The sequence below is a fragment of the Phyllostomus discolor genome, chromosome 5 (genome assembly GCF_004126475.2).
Source record: "Phyllostomus discolor isolate MPI-MPIP mPhyDis1 chromosome 5, mPhyDis1.pri.v3, whole genome shotgun sequence".
Taxonomy (NCBI): domain Eukaryota; kingdom Metazoa; phylum Chordata; class Mammalia; order Chiroptera; family Phyllostomidae; genus Phyllostomus; species Phyllostomus discolor.
This window is the reverse complement of record NC_040907.2, coordinates 45,501,899-45,517,839: the sequence shown is the minus strand read 5'-3', so window position 1 is coordinate 45,517,839 and position 15,941 is coordinate 45,501,899. Positions and strand designations below refer to the sequence as shown.

At 35.6% G+C, this 15,941-nt stretch overlaps 1 protein-coding gene across 9 annotated transcripts in view; it reads left to right on the top strand.

Moving 5' to 3' along the window:
* The window catches only part of DOCK7 (dedicator of cytokinesis 7), a 213,865-nt gene that overhangs the window by 9,499 nt on the left and 188,425 nt on the right, over positions 1 to 15,941 (top strand). For all 9 annotated transcript variants that reach the window (XM_036026204.1, XM_036026202.1, XM_036026207.1 and 6 more), the window contains exon 2: positions 13,051 to 13,156. In XM_036026204.1, the coding sequence (XP_035882097.1) occupies positions 13,051 to 13,156 (106 nt within the window). The remainder of the gene's footprint in view (positions 1 to 13,050; positions 13,157 to 15,941) is intronic.

Sequence of the window (15,941 nt, the reverse complement as noted above, 5' to 3'; positions counted from 1 at the left end):
AATCTGTGATTATGGCATACTCTCCTTCTATTTAGTTCTTCTTTATATTGCACAATGAAATTTTATAATTTTCTTTGTAACTTTCTTACATTTCTTTTATTAGATTTATTCCTAAGTATGTAAGGATTTTGTATCCAGCTGTATAAACCTCACTAAACTCTTGTTAGTTCTAAAAATGTACCTGTGGATTCATTTTCTATATAGGCAACCATGTTGTCTAGAAATCATGAATTTTGTTTCTTCCTTTCCAAACTTTATAACTATTTATTTTTGTCTTGCTCTATATGCTATTACTTTGCATTACCGTGCAGATTATTATCATTTTTATTCAAGATTATATTAATATTGACAATCCTCATTTTGTTTATGATTTCAAAGCTTGATGGTTGCTATAGGTGTTTTGGTCCAGATTCCCTGAAAATGAAACTGAGACAAGGATGAAGAATTGAGACTTTACCTGGGAACCATAATTCCAGGGCATCAAAAGAGAAAGGGGAGATGAGGCAGAAAAGGAGGGGAAACAATAGAATGTGACAACTTATCTGTTTGGCCACTGCTTCCCAAAGAGCTGGAGAGAGATTGTTGGCAGGTGTGCTTGCTTGGCCACACAACATGTCTTTTTATGGAGGAACAGTTCCTCAATTCAGTAGATGGGAGTCTGGAAGAAGAAGATATATGAGGTCCATCCATAAAGTATCCAGCCATGTACTATGAAAATTAGAGACATTTCTTGAGGAAGATACAAGATGCAAGAAATCTTGTACATAGGACAATGATGCCTCAGTCCCCTTCAAAGTAGGCACCTTGGGACCTTACACAGTTCTCCCAATCACCATCAGCTGCCCTGTCATATTTTTCTGAATTCTCATTGATGGTCTGAAATCTCTTCCCTTTCAAAGGTGATTTTAGTTTTGGGAAAAGCCTGAAGTCGCAGGGTGCCAACTCTGGGCTGTAGGGAGGCTGAGTCACCTGGGTGATTTGATGTTTTGCCAAAAAACTGCACTAGATGTGATGCATGAGCTGGTGTGTTGTTGTGATGAAGCTGCCAGTCACCAGTTGCCCATAGCTGTGGCCTCAAGCTTAACACAAAATTTGATGCAGATTCATTGCTCCACTCATTCAGTCATTTTGAATGTGATGGCCACACAGTACACATGCTCACTCAATGGTGACTACCACCCCCACTGACTAGTACAATGAAGTCATCATTGTTTACTCATGTGCATTCCAGTCCACTCTCCTTAGCTGCCTGGGTACATCGATGTTGTACAAACTGTTCTCTTTATATTAACAACGATTAAACTTTTTCCTGAAAGACCTCATATATCTACCCACATTTCTCTTGCATCTTGTTTTCCATTAGTCAATTCATTCTCCTCAGAGAGATAACCCCTCCTCATTTCTGGATTACATTATTTGGACCCTTTTTGCAACCATGCTAGATGTCTCACTACTTTTTCAGTGGCTTTTTACAAAGGAAACTTTGGTTGCAAGTGACTGAAACTCAAATCAGATTAATTTGCCCACAAAAATGTCTTGTGTGCAAATATGTGTTGACTCACATAACTGAGTATATCTGCTCCAGAGATACCTATGATATCAGCAGGCTCTTGTCTTCATGTCAGATTTTCCACTGAGTTACAATGAGAGTTGACAGCCCCAGGCTCAAATCCTGCCAGTTTAGTTCTGTCAGGAAAGATCCAGCAACTCAATTATTGGTCTGGCTTGGGTCATATGTTCTTCTTTGAACCAATTATTGTGTTTAGGGATATTGGGGTCTTGGCAGGTCCTGGGTCCCATGTCCTACTCTGTGGCTTGGAGGAGAGATGTGGTGGTGTCAGCTCTACCCAGTCTCAAGGAGTGATTCCTTACCAGAAAGAAGGGGTTTCTAAACAAAAGGAGGGTAACAGTCACAACAAAACAACTGATGGTCTTTAAAATTAGTCATTTTAAGTTGCTTATTATCACTATAATTATTTAAATATACAGCTATACAATCAGCTTTGCTACCTACTAAAATTTCAATGTAACTTGTGAAATACAAAATACAAAGAAAGCCTATGTAACCTGATGCCAGCTGTACATCCAGTCTCTTTGTTAAGTTCAGCCGTGACCTGCATGTCAACTATAGCCCTTCCAAGTAGTTGTGCTTGTTTTTTTTTGTTTGTGTTTTTTTTTTTTTTTTTTTGCTTTCCTTTGCTTCTGCATCTGCACTCCTACCATCATGAGGTATTTCTGATTTGTCTTGTGACACCAGAAAACTGAACTTCTTAATTCATATCAGTCATTTAATGCTTTTCATAAATGTTGATAAAGAAGCAGTGATTGTCGTTAAGTTGTTTCAGGATGTAAAACTTTCTTAGTGACTCTACCTCTCATCTTTTTCCTGTTATAATTCTTACTCTGACTAATAAACAATTTCTTTTTCTTCCCCTTTTCTTTGCAGAGTAGTTCCAACTATACTTAGGTTCTTTTTAAAAAAATAACTAACTTTATTGAGTTATAATTTACATACTATAAGATTAATTCAAGTGTATATTCAGTGATTTTTAGTAAATTTATAGAGTTGTGAAACCATCACCTAGAATCCAGTTTTAGAGCATTTTTATCACCCAAGATACCTGTGAAAGTTTATAGTCACTGCCTATTCCCACCCCAAGTTCCAGGCAACCACTAATATATTCTCTCTCTCTCTCTCTCGATTTGCCTTTTCTGAATATTTCACGTAAATACAGCCAAGTAATATGTGGTCTTTTGTGACTGGCTTCTTTTAATTTGTTCTTAAATTATAATTTACATTCAATATTTTTTTGTATTAGTTTCAGGTATACAGCATAGTAGTTAGATAATCAAGTACTTTACAAAGTGTTCCTCCTGATATTTTTAGTACCCAACTGGTACCATACCTAGTTACTATAATGTTATTGACTATATTTCCTGTATGGTGCTTTACATCCCTCTGACTTTTTTTTTACTTAGCATAATATTTTTGTGATCCATCCATGTTGTAGCGTATATCAGTACTTCATTCCTTTTTACGACTGAATATATATAGATAGCACGTATAGTTTATCCATTCATTAGTTGGTGGACATTTAGGTTATTTCTACTTTTGGCTATTGTGAATAGTGCTGCTATGAACAGTCATGTACATCTTGTGTTTGAACACCTATTTTTAATTCTTGTGGTTATATTCCTGGAAGGAGAATTGCTAGATCATCTGGTAATATTATGTTTAATTTTTTGAGGAACTACCAAACTGTTCCACAGTGACTATACCATTTTACATTTCCACCAGCAATGTTGGAGGGTTCTAATTTCTCCAGATCCTCGCTAACACTTGTTATTGTCTTCTTTTTGATTACAGATATTCAAATGAGTGTGAAGTTGGCATTTATTTTATCGTGGTTATTGATTTGCATTTCCCTTATGATTAGTGATATTTTTCTTGAGCTTAATGACCATTCACAGATCTTCTTTTTTTTTTAATATATTTTATTGATTATGCTATTACAGTTGTCCCATTTCCCCCCTTCTCTCCCCTCCACCCTGTACCCCCCTCCCACCCACATTTCCCCCTTTAGTTCATGTCCATGTGTCATACTTATGAGTTCTTTAGTTTCTACATTTCCCGTACTATTCTTGCCCTCCCCCTATCTATTTTCAACCTACATTCTATGCTACTTATTCTCTATACCTTTTCCCCCTCTCTCCTCCTCCCACCCCCCTGCTGCTAACCCTCCATGTGCCCTCCATTTCTGTGGTTCTGTTCCTGTTCTAATTGTTTACTTAGTTTCTTTTGGTTTTGCTTTAGGTGTGGTTGTTAATATTTGTGAGTTTGCTGTCCTTTTACTATACATGTCTTTTCTTTATCTTCTTTTCTTAGATAAGTCCCTTTAGCATTTCATAAAATAAGGGCTTGGTGATGATGAACTCCTTTAACTTGACCTTATCTGAGAAGCACTTCATCTGCCCTTCCATTCTAAATGAGAGCTTTGCTGGATAGAACAATCTGGGATGTAGGTCCTTGTCTTTCATGACTTGGAATATTTCTTTCCAGCCCCTTCTTGCCTGTAAGGTCTCTTTGGAGAAATCAGCTGACAGTCTGATGGGAACTCCTTTGTAGGTTACTGTCCCCTTACCTCTTGCTGCTTCTAGGATTCTCTCCTTCGTTTTTACCTTGACTAATGTAATTATGATGTGCCTTGGTGTGTTTCTTCTTGGGTCCAACTTCTTTGGGGCTCTCTGAGCTTCTTGGATTTCTTGGAAGACTGTTCCCTTTGCCAGATTGGGGAAGTTCTCCTTTATTATTTGTTCAAATACGTGCTCAATCTGTTGCTTTTCCCCTTCTGATTCTGGTACCCCTATAATTCGGATATTGGAACGTTTAAAGGTGTCTTGGATGCTCTTAATCTTTTCCTCAATTTTTTGAATTCTTATTTCATCATGCTTTCCTGCTTGGTTGATTCTATCTTCCTTCTGGTCCACTGTATTGTTTTGAGACTCATATTCCTTCCTTTCACTATTGGCTCTCCTCCGCGTGTCTTCCTGCATCTGTTTTATGGTAATCTGCATTCTTTCATCTAAATTTCGTCCAAAATCAACCAGTTCCGTGAGCTTTCTGATCACCAGTATTTTGAACTGCGCATCTGATAGATTGGCTAATTCTTGGTCGCTCAAAAGGATGAGTCCTGGGGGACTGATCTGCTCTGTTGAAAACATGGGGTTTTTTTTTTCCCCCCTGTCTCTCCTTTTTTTTTTCCGGTCTGGCTGCTCTTGTTACGGTGGGGCGCGGAGCCTTAGGTGCTCACCGGGGCTGGGCACCCCGGTCGCTAGATTGTGACGTTATATGATGGGGCGGAGCGGGGCGGGAGAAAACAATGGCGGTAGTTCCGTTCCCCTGGACTCAGACCCTTGTCTGGGCTTCTGGGCCGTGAGTTCTGCCCTGGTCCACAATCGCCGCCCCTCTGGGTCTGCCAGCCGCAGCCTGCGCACTCAGGGATCACCGCTGCCTTCCTGCGCGCTGGATGGCCCTTGCGCTGATTTCGCGCCAAACCTTCCCCTGACCTCCGCGTGCCGCCGACCCAAGCCAGCCCCGCGCCCGCTGGCTTGTCTTCTCCTACCAGTCCAGATGAACGCGTCTACTTCAACTTCTTGGCTGCCCGACTTCCATTCAGATAAATCCTCTGCCGGATCTGGGTGTTATCCTGATAGTAAATTATTGTTGTAAATTATTGGTTTTCTAATCTTGGTTGTACGAGGGAGTACGGTGCGTCCACCTATTCCTCCATCTTGCCGGAAGTCCAGATGTTCTTTATTGAGATATCTATTCAGATCATTTGCTCATTTCTAAATTGGATTATTTATATTGTTTTGAGGTATAAGAGTTCTTTATATATTCTGGGCACAAGTCCTTTATTATATATATGATTTACAAATATTTTTTTTCCTTTCTGGTTTGTTTCTCATGTTCTTAATGGTGAATTTTTAAGCATATTTTTAATTTTACCAAAGTCCAATCAGTCAGTTTTCTCTTTTTAAGGATCATTATTTTGGTGTTGTAGCCAAGACTGCTTAATTCATGGTTGAGAAGATTTCCTTCTCTGATTTCTTCTACAAGTTTTTAAAGTTTTAGCTCTTACATTTAGGCATATGATCCATTTTGCATTAATTTTTGTTAATGGTGTGAGATGAGAGTCTAAGTTCATTTTTTGTTGTTGTTCCACTCATTTATGTGTTCATTGGTTGATTCTTACATGTGCCCTGACCTGGGATTTAACCCACACAACCTTGGCATATGGGGGCGATGCTCTATCTAACTGAGCTACCAAGCCAGGGCCTAAGAGTTTATTTCTTGACACAAAGCTCTGTTTCATTGATCTGTATGTCTGTCTTTACCACATCATTCTGGTTACTGGTACTCTGTAGTATATTTTGAAATCTGGAAGTGTAAGTTGTCCAGCTTCTAACTTGTTTTCAAAATTGTTTTGCCTATTCTGGATTTTTTGCATTTCTATAAACATTTGAGGATCAATATCAATATAAATTTTGAGTCTTTTAAATCTATGAACACAGACTGTCTCTTCATTTAATAGATCTTACTTGATTTCTCTCAACAAAGATTAAGTTTTGGGGTGTAAGTCTTGTACTTCTTTTGTTAAACCTATTTCTAAGTACAGGGTCTGGCAGAAGTCAGGCCTGCTTGAGTGTAGTTGGTAGGGTAATGATATGGGTGTAATGATTTATAGTTTAATTTGAACATTTCACTGAAAATGTCATATGTTGTGCTTGAATATGATATTGTTATGTTACAGAATTATGTGCTTATGATTTTGTAATAAAAAGGAGCATTATTTATACCAGACCCTGTATTTTATTGTTTTTATGTTATCATGAATGGAACTAAACAATTATTTTTGGCTTGTTCATTGCTAGTATATAGATATGTACACAAAGTTGATTTTTTGACATTGAGCTTGTATCCTCTGATCTTGCTGAATTCATTGGTTCTAGTAGCTTTTTTGGTGGATTTCTTAAGATTTTCTGTATACAGGACCATGTTATCTGTGAGTAAAGATAGTTTTAAAGATTTTATTTGTGTATTGTTTAGAGAGAGGGGAGGAGAGGGCGAAAGAGAGGGAGGAAGAGAGGGAGAGAAACATTGATGTGAGAAGGGAACATTGATCTGTTGACTCTCCTATGTGCCCTGACCAGGATGGACCCACAACTCAGGCATGTGCTCTGACTGGGAATCGAACTCATGGTCTTTCTCTTTGTGTGATGATGCATAACCAACTGAGCTGTACTGGTCAGGGCAGCAAAAATAGTCTTTGCCAATCTGAATTCCTCATTTTAATTTCTCTGCTGTTCTTCCTTTCTTCCTTTTCCTCTTGCACAGGTTAGAACCTGATGTATAATGTTCAGAAGAAGTGGTGAGAACAGGCATTCTTGCTTCCTTACCATTTTAAGAAGAAAGCATTCAGACTTTCAGCATTAAGTATTTTGTTATTTGTAGATAGATGCTATAGAAAAGGGAAGGAGGTGACAAAGATTTGAGAAGTATCTTAAGAGTTAGAATGAACATGACTTAATTATATATAGTTTATACCAAAATATAATTTGTACATTTGTGGGCAAGAAGATTCTGGCTTTACTTTTATGAAGGAGGGTAGAATTAAAGATAAATTTATCTCCTTTGGGGAGGATTGACTTTTTCCAGTAGAAATTCCCGCCTAAGTGTTCTGTTTTAGTTGTCAATTTCAGATTGTTAATTTTTCTAAATGCTAAATTTTTAAATTCTTTTTCAATATATTTATAATTTAATATGTTCCATGAAATTAGGGAGCAATAATTTCATCATTTTTAGGTGCATAAATTGAGATATGTGAAATGCTGTAGATCAGAGTGATAGAAACATCCAAGTCTCTTTATTTAATAGTGTTTTCTAAATCTTTACTTAAATGTTATCCCAAAATAGTGTCAGATGGGATATATGAATCATCTGACATTTTTTTATTCTCCCCCAAAAGGAGCTATATCTTTTTTTTAAGATTTATTCATTTATTTTTAGAGAGGGAAGGGAGGGAGAAAGAGAGAGAGAGAGAGAGAAATGTCAATGTGCGGTTGCTGGGGGCCGTGGCCTGCAACCTAGGCATGTGCCCTGGCTGGGAATTGAACCTGTGATACTTTGGTTCGCAGCCTGAGCTGAATCCACTGAGCTACACCAGCCAGGGCTAGGAGCTATATCTTAAATGTTAAGTGTGTTATATACAAGGACTATTTCTGTTCCTTGGTTTCACAAACCATGCCGTATATGTTTTCGTTTTCTTGAGCTTTTAGTGGTTGGTTACTGGTCCACTGAACCTACATTCCTAAAGAATTTAACACAGGCTAGCATGTAAGTGGCACAAAGGAAGTGCCTCAGCTGGGAGTTTCAATTAGCCATCCATGAAAGGCAGGAGACATCCTAACAGTGACAGTAGTCATTATAGTGTTGCTATTAATATGTCAGTATACAAAGCAGACATTTCCCCTGTGTGTATTCGACTGATCTCATAGGCTAGGTTTTGAAGAATAGAGCAGTCAGTAATGTGAACTATAGCTAGAGTCATTTACCTTTGGAAACTTGTTTCCATAGTAAAAAGCCTTAGGAGCTTTAAGGATCTGAATTTAAACCCTGACTTTATCTTTCAAAATAAACTTGGGAAAGTTACTTTAATTTTGAAGTTTATCTAAAAATACCTATTTTTTTCTGAGTATAAAATAATATATAGTGCTGAAGAAAATATGGAAATATAAAAGGCTCAAAAGAGAGAATAAAAAATTACTTATAATTTTTGATTTAGATAAAAATCTGCCCTAATGAAATTTACATTCCAGTGGTGATCTTTGCACAAACTAGAACTAGCCTAAGTGTCTACCAATAGAGACTGGCTAAATATGTTCCAGATTATCTATTACAGATAAAAAGAAGGTGAGCATTGCTAAGAGCTGGGCTCTAAGTTTAGATCTTAGTGTTATTCATTTACTTTAACCTCTTGAAACTTCAATATCCTGATGTAGTAGTGCCTACTTAATAGGGTTGTTTTGAAGATTAAGTAAATGAGGTGTAACAAATGTGAAAGTTTTCACATTATCTGGCAGATTGTAAGTGCTTGGTAAATATTGCTAGAGTATTATTATTTTTATGTGCTAATATGGAAAGATTTCCAAGATGTATTAGGTATAAGATATAAGGTATCAAGAAAATGTTATTGTATGATGTCGTATGTGGATATTAAAAAATAAGGGTTACACACACACACACACACACAGATATACACATCTTTTTCTTGAAGGATACCTAAGAAAATATTAAGTGATTATGTTTGGGGAATAAGACTGGGAATTTGAAGTGGTGGAAGTGGTAGTGAGATATATCTTTTTGTTTTCACCTTTGTGAAGTTTGAATTTTTTAATGTCATGCACATATTTCTTTTATTTATTTTTCAAAGATGCCTTCTTTATCAAGTTTTCCTTGTCTTCTTCATATTGAAAAACCTACTTATTCTGCTTCACATAGTAACTTTATTTACATAATCATAGAGCTTGAATAGTTCTGGAACCAGTACTTTGCAAACATGGTAGAGATATTAGAGACTATTTTGAGATACATAAACATTTTATATATCTTGTTTAAAAATTGTTAATAAAGAAGAGTTTCAGGAGTGACTTTTTATCTTACCAGGTAACACATGGGATAATAATGATGTCGGCCATGCTATTAGAGAAAAGGTTATATAAAGATAGGTTTACAAACAAAAAAAAATAAAGAAAAGGTTATACGTTGAGAAATCTGTGGATTCAGATTCCTATCCCTCTCCTAGCAAATGTTTACCTATTTGACAGTAATAAAAATGCATACATTCCTCTCCCTTTCCAGTCAATTAGAAACCAATTATATTTATAGATAAATTTAGTGTAAAAAACATTTGGATATTTCATATACGACATAGTCTCTAAATTCATTTTTACTATTACCTTTCTTCTCTTATGCCTGTCTTTCTTTATTTCTCCTTCCCTCCAGGAAGCTCATATCACTTGTTCCATTGTAGCATTCTTATTGAACTATTTTTTGGGGGAGGAACTATGAGTTTCTCTTTATTCCCATTTATCACTTTCGCTTTTTAAACCTTTTTTAAAGCACCCAGATGGGTTAGGCACTCTGATAAAGGGTGCAAGGGTAAATAAGGTGACAAACTGCTTTTAATTGCTCCTTACAAGAGATTTCAAAAACAATTTGATAGATGCCATGATTTATTATTCATTTATCACAATGAGACACCAGACCAAGTTAAAGAATATATAGGGTGGGGCAAAAGTAGGTTTGTAGTTGTGAGTACATGAAACATAGTTTATTCTTGTATTACTTATTAATTATTGTGTTATTTTCCATACAAACAACGGTAAACTGACTTTTGCCCCACCTTTCTTAAATGACAGGCATTAACCTGCTTTGAGACATTTATACTAAATAAGAGACAGTATAGAAACTTCACTCCAGTCAGAAGTGAAGTTTCCTTGTCCTTAAATTCCTCAAGGAGGTTGCCCTGAAGAGGGAGAGTGTGCAAGGCCTGAGAAGCCAAATTCCTGAAACTCCACTGTTCCTTTTTCTTTTCCACCCAGTTTTATAATTGAGAGTTGCGTCTCCACTATTCCAGAAAAACTGACTTTGCAATTTGTGTGCTTCTTTTTAAGAGAGTGCTTACAAACCGGGTTTCCCTACTGTTGAGGTCAACCTCTATGTTAGCAAGGCCAGATTCATCTTACACCACGGTGGAAAGCAGTCTAGCTAGCCGGCTTCCTGTCTGAACTAACCTCCTGGATACGCCATTTCTTTGAATGTATATGGATAAACACTGAGTGCTTTGAAAGCACAGAGGAGTGTCTAACCTAGTGAAACAAAACAGAAATAATCAGGCAGCACTTTATAGAGGCCATGATAGGGGAAAAAGATATTCTCCTATAATTTGGGAGCATAAGTAATTGAGATTTTTAACCTAGTTTTCACTTTGAGTTGATATTAATAGCTTATTAGAAGTAAAAAAGACTTCCTATTGCTTTACTATATGAGCTATCACTAGGTATAGCAAAATTTGTTATCGGAAAAAGACAAAGGATTTAAATTGTTATGAGAAACTACATTTATTCATCACATTCCTTATCTTGCATATTCTGGGCCATAGGATGGTTAAGAGATTCTATGTTTTATTTGGGAAAAATTTCCTCACTACCATTTAATGAAATCTTTTTGTGCTGAGGATCTCAATGTAAATATATCCCTTAGCTAGGTTCCAGATATTATTGACATTATAGCTCAGTTTGGAAATGGTTCTTATTTTCAATTATTACTGATTTTCTTTTTTGGGAAAATTATGTTATATAGAATAAGACAAATATTTGTAACATAAGGATTATTTTATATATGTCTGCTATTAAACAAAAGATTGTGTCTTTTTAAAATAGTCATTTTGTTTAAGTTTCATTTCTTAACATCTGAAATCCTGAAATCAGGGTATGTCTTCCAGTTAATTGGCAGTGTAATGGTTAATTGGCAAGGTTTTTCCTTCTTGGCTGTACATGAAGTAATGGTACCTCTTAATAATTAGTGACATTCATGAATTTGATGAAATATGGCAGTTTACAATTTAGATTATCCATGGCTCAGCTCCAGAAGCACCGAAGTAGTGCTGAGGTTGGTAGATTGAGCTGAGTATTGAGTAACACTGAGGAAGATGGACATAGCAAGGAGATATGGAAGAAGAGAAATGGGGAAAAGATTATATCGAAAATCTGGATAATTTTTAGAAAATGAGATTGTTTGGAAATTCAAATCGAGGCCAAGATGTTCAGGGCTCTGAATTCAAACATCAGTTTCAAAATACTTCAGAACAAAAGTATGATCAACCTCATCCAGAAACCAGGCCATGAAGCCTGTTTCACTTTATGTGTGATGGAAATGGTAGGAAGACAGTAGAGTTTATTTTTTTGAAAAAGAGTGAAAGAACAGAAGCCAAGTTTTTTTACATAAAATATTTATTTATTTTTAGAGAGAGGGGAAGGGAGGGAGAAAGAAGGAGAGAAACATCAGTGTGTGGTTACCTCTCATGTGCCCCCACTGGAGACCTGGCCAGCAACCCAGGCATCTGCCCTGACTGGGAATTGATCCAGGGACCCTTTGGTTCACAGGCTGGCACTCAATCCACTGAGCTGCACCAGCCAGGGCAGAAGCCAAGTTTTATAAAATTAAGTGGCCATTTCATTGATGATCATAGGGTAGAGCTTAGGTATTGACATCAAGAAAATAATTGCACAAAATCTGTGAAGAGTAGTCTTTATTTTCTATTTTTGAGTTATAGTTTTTACTGATCAGAAATATTACTAATGTGAGCAAGTTTTTTATTTACTGGATTTAGGACTCACTAAATGTTTTGGTTTATAGTTTTATGGACTCTAAGGAATATAGAGATTAATGAGCTATCAAGTCATTTAAATATCTAAAACACTTTTGTTTTAGAAATACTATTTAAGTAAATTTATTATACCAATATGCCCCCAAGGGTCAATGCCAGCTTGAAAATGTAGATCTTCTAAACTCTAATTCCGATTCAAATAAAGGCCTGTCAAGTTTATGCTATGCTAATGCCTTGGTGGTTTCCTTCATTTGTCAGTAAGTTCAGGAATACTATATATTTCACAGGACTAAACATTCACCTGTTTTGAGTGCTATCTGCTAAATATTTTAGGGAAAACAAAATAAATGGGACCATTGCCTCTGTTTATATAGACTGTACATGAAATATGGAAAAATAACTACAAGGAAAATGAAAGTTAGGTTATGATAAATGTTCTAAGGGTTTTAAAGGTGGCTGGTATTATTTTAAGTTGTAGTGAGTCAAGAAGTTTGTATGGAGGTCTTGGCATTTGAGTTTTACACTTAAAACTAAGAATTAAATTTGTCGGTATAGGAGGGAAACAACATTCTAGGAAGCAATTTATGTTCAATGACAAGATTTTGGGAAAGGATATGTGAGGAAGGTGGGTAAGGTCAGATTATGGAAAGACATTAATGCCAGAGTGTAAGGACATTTTTTATTAGATAATAACAGAATAGTTTTTAGGTGCATGAATAAAGAGCTAGTAATATTAGAAAGGAAAAACAGGTTTTTTTTTCTTCCTAATTCTTATCATGTATTAATTTGTTAGTAATTTTCAAATTAATTTTATATCCTTAAAATACATACATCTCATAGCTTCCAGCTCTATTATAAGCCAAAGTATATTCCCTGAAATGCCATATACAAAAAAAACCCTTATGTAAGTTGGCTGTCAGTCTTTTACCCTACATCAGCATTATAAAGATGTTCAACTGATATGTTAAGAATTTATAGTCTTCTTGCTGAGGTTTTGTTGTTCTTCAAATGAATCTTTAATATATTTACCTTCCTCCCACTTTAAACCTAGGTTGTTTTATTTTTAAAAATAGTTAAGTATTTGCTTTCTTTGTTATAGAACTGTGGCTGCTGAAGTTAGGAAGCAGATCTCTGGACAATACAGTGGCTCTCCCCAACTGCTCAAAAACCTCAACATTGTTGGCAATATATCCCACCATACCACAGTAAGTAGCTTGCTTAAAACACGATATGTTACTGGTGGATTACTGACTAGGCCATGACAAGTAGTGGAAAGAGAAGAGCCAGTGGATTGGGTTGCACCACTAGTTTCATAACCTTATTTATTGTTAGCTCACTTTTTCCTGAACTTTGAATTGGAGAAGAGTGTTTAGAGGTGTTATAGAAGTGTTGATTTCCTAGTCAGTTCTGAAACTACATTCAGGATTTAATCAATGCTGGAATTTTAACCTTGTTTTATGGCATTAACTTGTTGAGGATATTGGACTAGTTTTCCTACAGAATTTCTTGCCTTTTGGATTTTATGATTGCTTCCCTGTAGATGTATTTTTCTTATCTTTTGTACTTTATGTGACTAATTATATCCTTTGCAGTTTCTTCCTTCTAGTCTTGTTTTTCTACTTCTGTATTTCCTGGGCTGATTAGATTCTGTTCAGTTTTTTTTTTTTAACAGCTTTATTGAGATTTAATTTACATACCAGACAATTTACCCATTTAATTTATGATTCAGTGGATTTAATATATTTGTAGATATGTACAACCATTGTCACAGTCAATTTAGAACATTTTTATCACCTCAGAAAGAAACCCTTTAGCTATCATCCTTTTATCCTCTTTCCCCCAGCCCCAAACCACTAATTAAATGACAGAAGGTTGATGGCATATTGGAAAGGATTGAAAGAAATCTTAACAGTAATCATGTCAGCCAAAATTCCCACGCAGTGATCGCTGAAGTGAGACAAGTTCACACATTGCCTGTGAGAGATTCTGGAGTGCTTCTCATCTGCTTCTCTTTGCCACACTGTAGCCCTGCTTACTGCCCCATCACTCCCTTTCTCTTACAGAATCATGTTGCAGTCTCCTCCCTTTTGTCAGTAAATACAGGCTCGTTCTTTGGAGTCTTGCAAAATAATTTATAGTTTTAAATAGCTCATCACTACATCCTAAGACTAACCCAGGGAGCTGTCTCCCCATGGGCATCAGAGAGAATGGAGACTTTGTTTCCTTGATCCAGGTTTAGCTAACATTGTACCTAGAAAGCCTGGGACCTTCTCTATGAGTTATGGAAAAAAGATCATTTATCCTTTATGTGATTTAGTGTTTTTAAGAGCGTGTTATAGCTTTCTGCCTTACCCTAACACTCACTCTTGATACAGTTGGTCATTCTTTGAGGAAAGATTAATTTTGAATTAGATATCTGTAAGGACTCCCAGCTTTTTTGCATTATTTTCATTGAGTATTCATTTGTGATACGTTAAATCCTAAATGGTATATTGCCCTCAAAATAATACCTGGATGGAAAAGCATTGACTTAAGTTTTTGAAAAATAATCATTTAAAAGTATTTTATCTATCTACCCATCTATCTGATGGTAAAATAAATATAACACAAAATTTACCATTTTATCCATTTTTAAATGTATAATTCAATAGCATTAATTATATTCACAATGTTGTGCAGCTATCACCACTATCACCATTATCCATTGCCAGAAATTTTTTATTATTCCAAACTGAAACCCTATACCCATTAAACAATAGTTACCTATTCCCCTCTCCTCTCAATCCCTGGTAACCTCTGATTTCTATCTCTATGAATTCATCTGTTTTACATACCTTATATAAGTGGAATCATACAATGTTTGTCTTTTTGTATCTGGTTTATTTCACTCAGTATAAAGTCTTCAAGGTTCATCCATGTTGTAACGTGTTAGAATTTCATTACTTTTTAACGCTGAATAATATGTCACTGTATGTATATGCCCCATTTTGTTTATCCATTCATTTGTGGATAGATCGTTTCTACCTTTTGGCTATGAACATGAATGTGCGAAATCTATGTGAGTATTCATTTCAATTTTGGGGGATATATACCTAGAAGTTGAATTGGTGGATCAAATGGTAATACCATGTTTTTTTGTTTTTGTTTCTTTTTTTTAGATCACCAAACTATTTGCTATAACAGCTGTACTATTTTATATTCCTACCAGCAATGCACAAAGCTCCAATTTCTCCATATTTTCTCCTATACTTTTGTTTTCCATTTTAAAAAACAACAGCCATCATAATGGGTGTGAAGTAGTATCTCATGTTTTTGATTTTGCATTTCCCTCATCCCAAAAGTTTTATGTTGTATTTTTATTTAGTTTAATGTATTTTAAAATTTTTACTCTTTAGACTTCTATGACTCAGATTATTTGGAAGTGTGTTGTTTTGCATCCAAGTGTTCGGAGATTTTCCTGTTATCTTTCTGTTGCTAATTTCTAGTTTGATTACATTATGATTAGAGAACGTACTGTATAGTTTTATTTTATTTTTTAATTTGTTAAGGCTTGTTTTATGTGTCAGGATATGGTCCAGCTTGGCATATGCTTTTGTGGTTTTATTTTGAAAGTGTTTATTTTGTTGTTTTATAAATGTCAATAAGATCCTGCTAGTTAATGGTGCTTTTGAGCTTTACCATATCCTTGTTGATTTTCTGTCTTTCAGTTGTTGAGAGAGATGTCTTGACATCAAGTATAATTGTAGATTTTTCTTATATTTCTCCTTTTCTGTCAGTTAATATGTTCTTCACATACTTTATAGCTCTGTTGTTTAGTAAATGTATGTTTAAGATTGCTGTTTTCTTGGTGGATCATACCTGCTGTCATCAGGTAATGTTCCTCTTCAGGTTATGCTTTTTTTTTTCCAGAAGCCTTCTTTATTCGATAATAATGTAACCACTCTGCTACTTTCTTTTGATTATGCATGCATGATACATCTTTTCCCATCT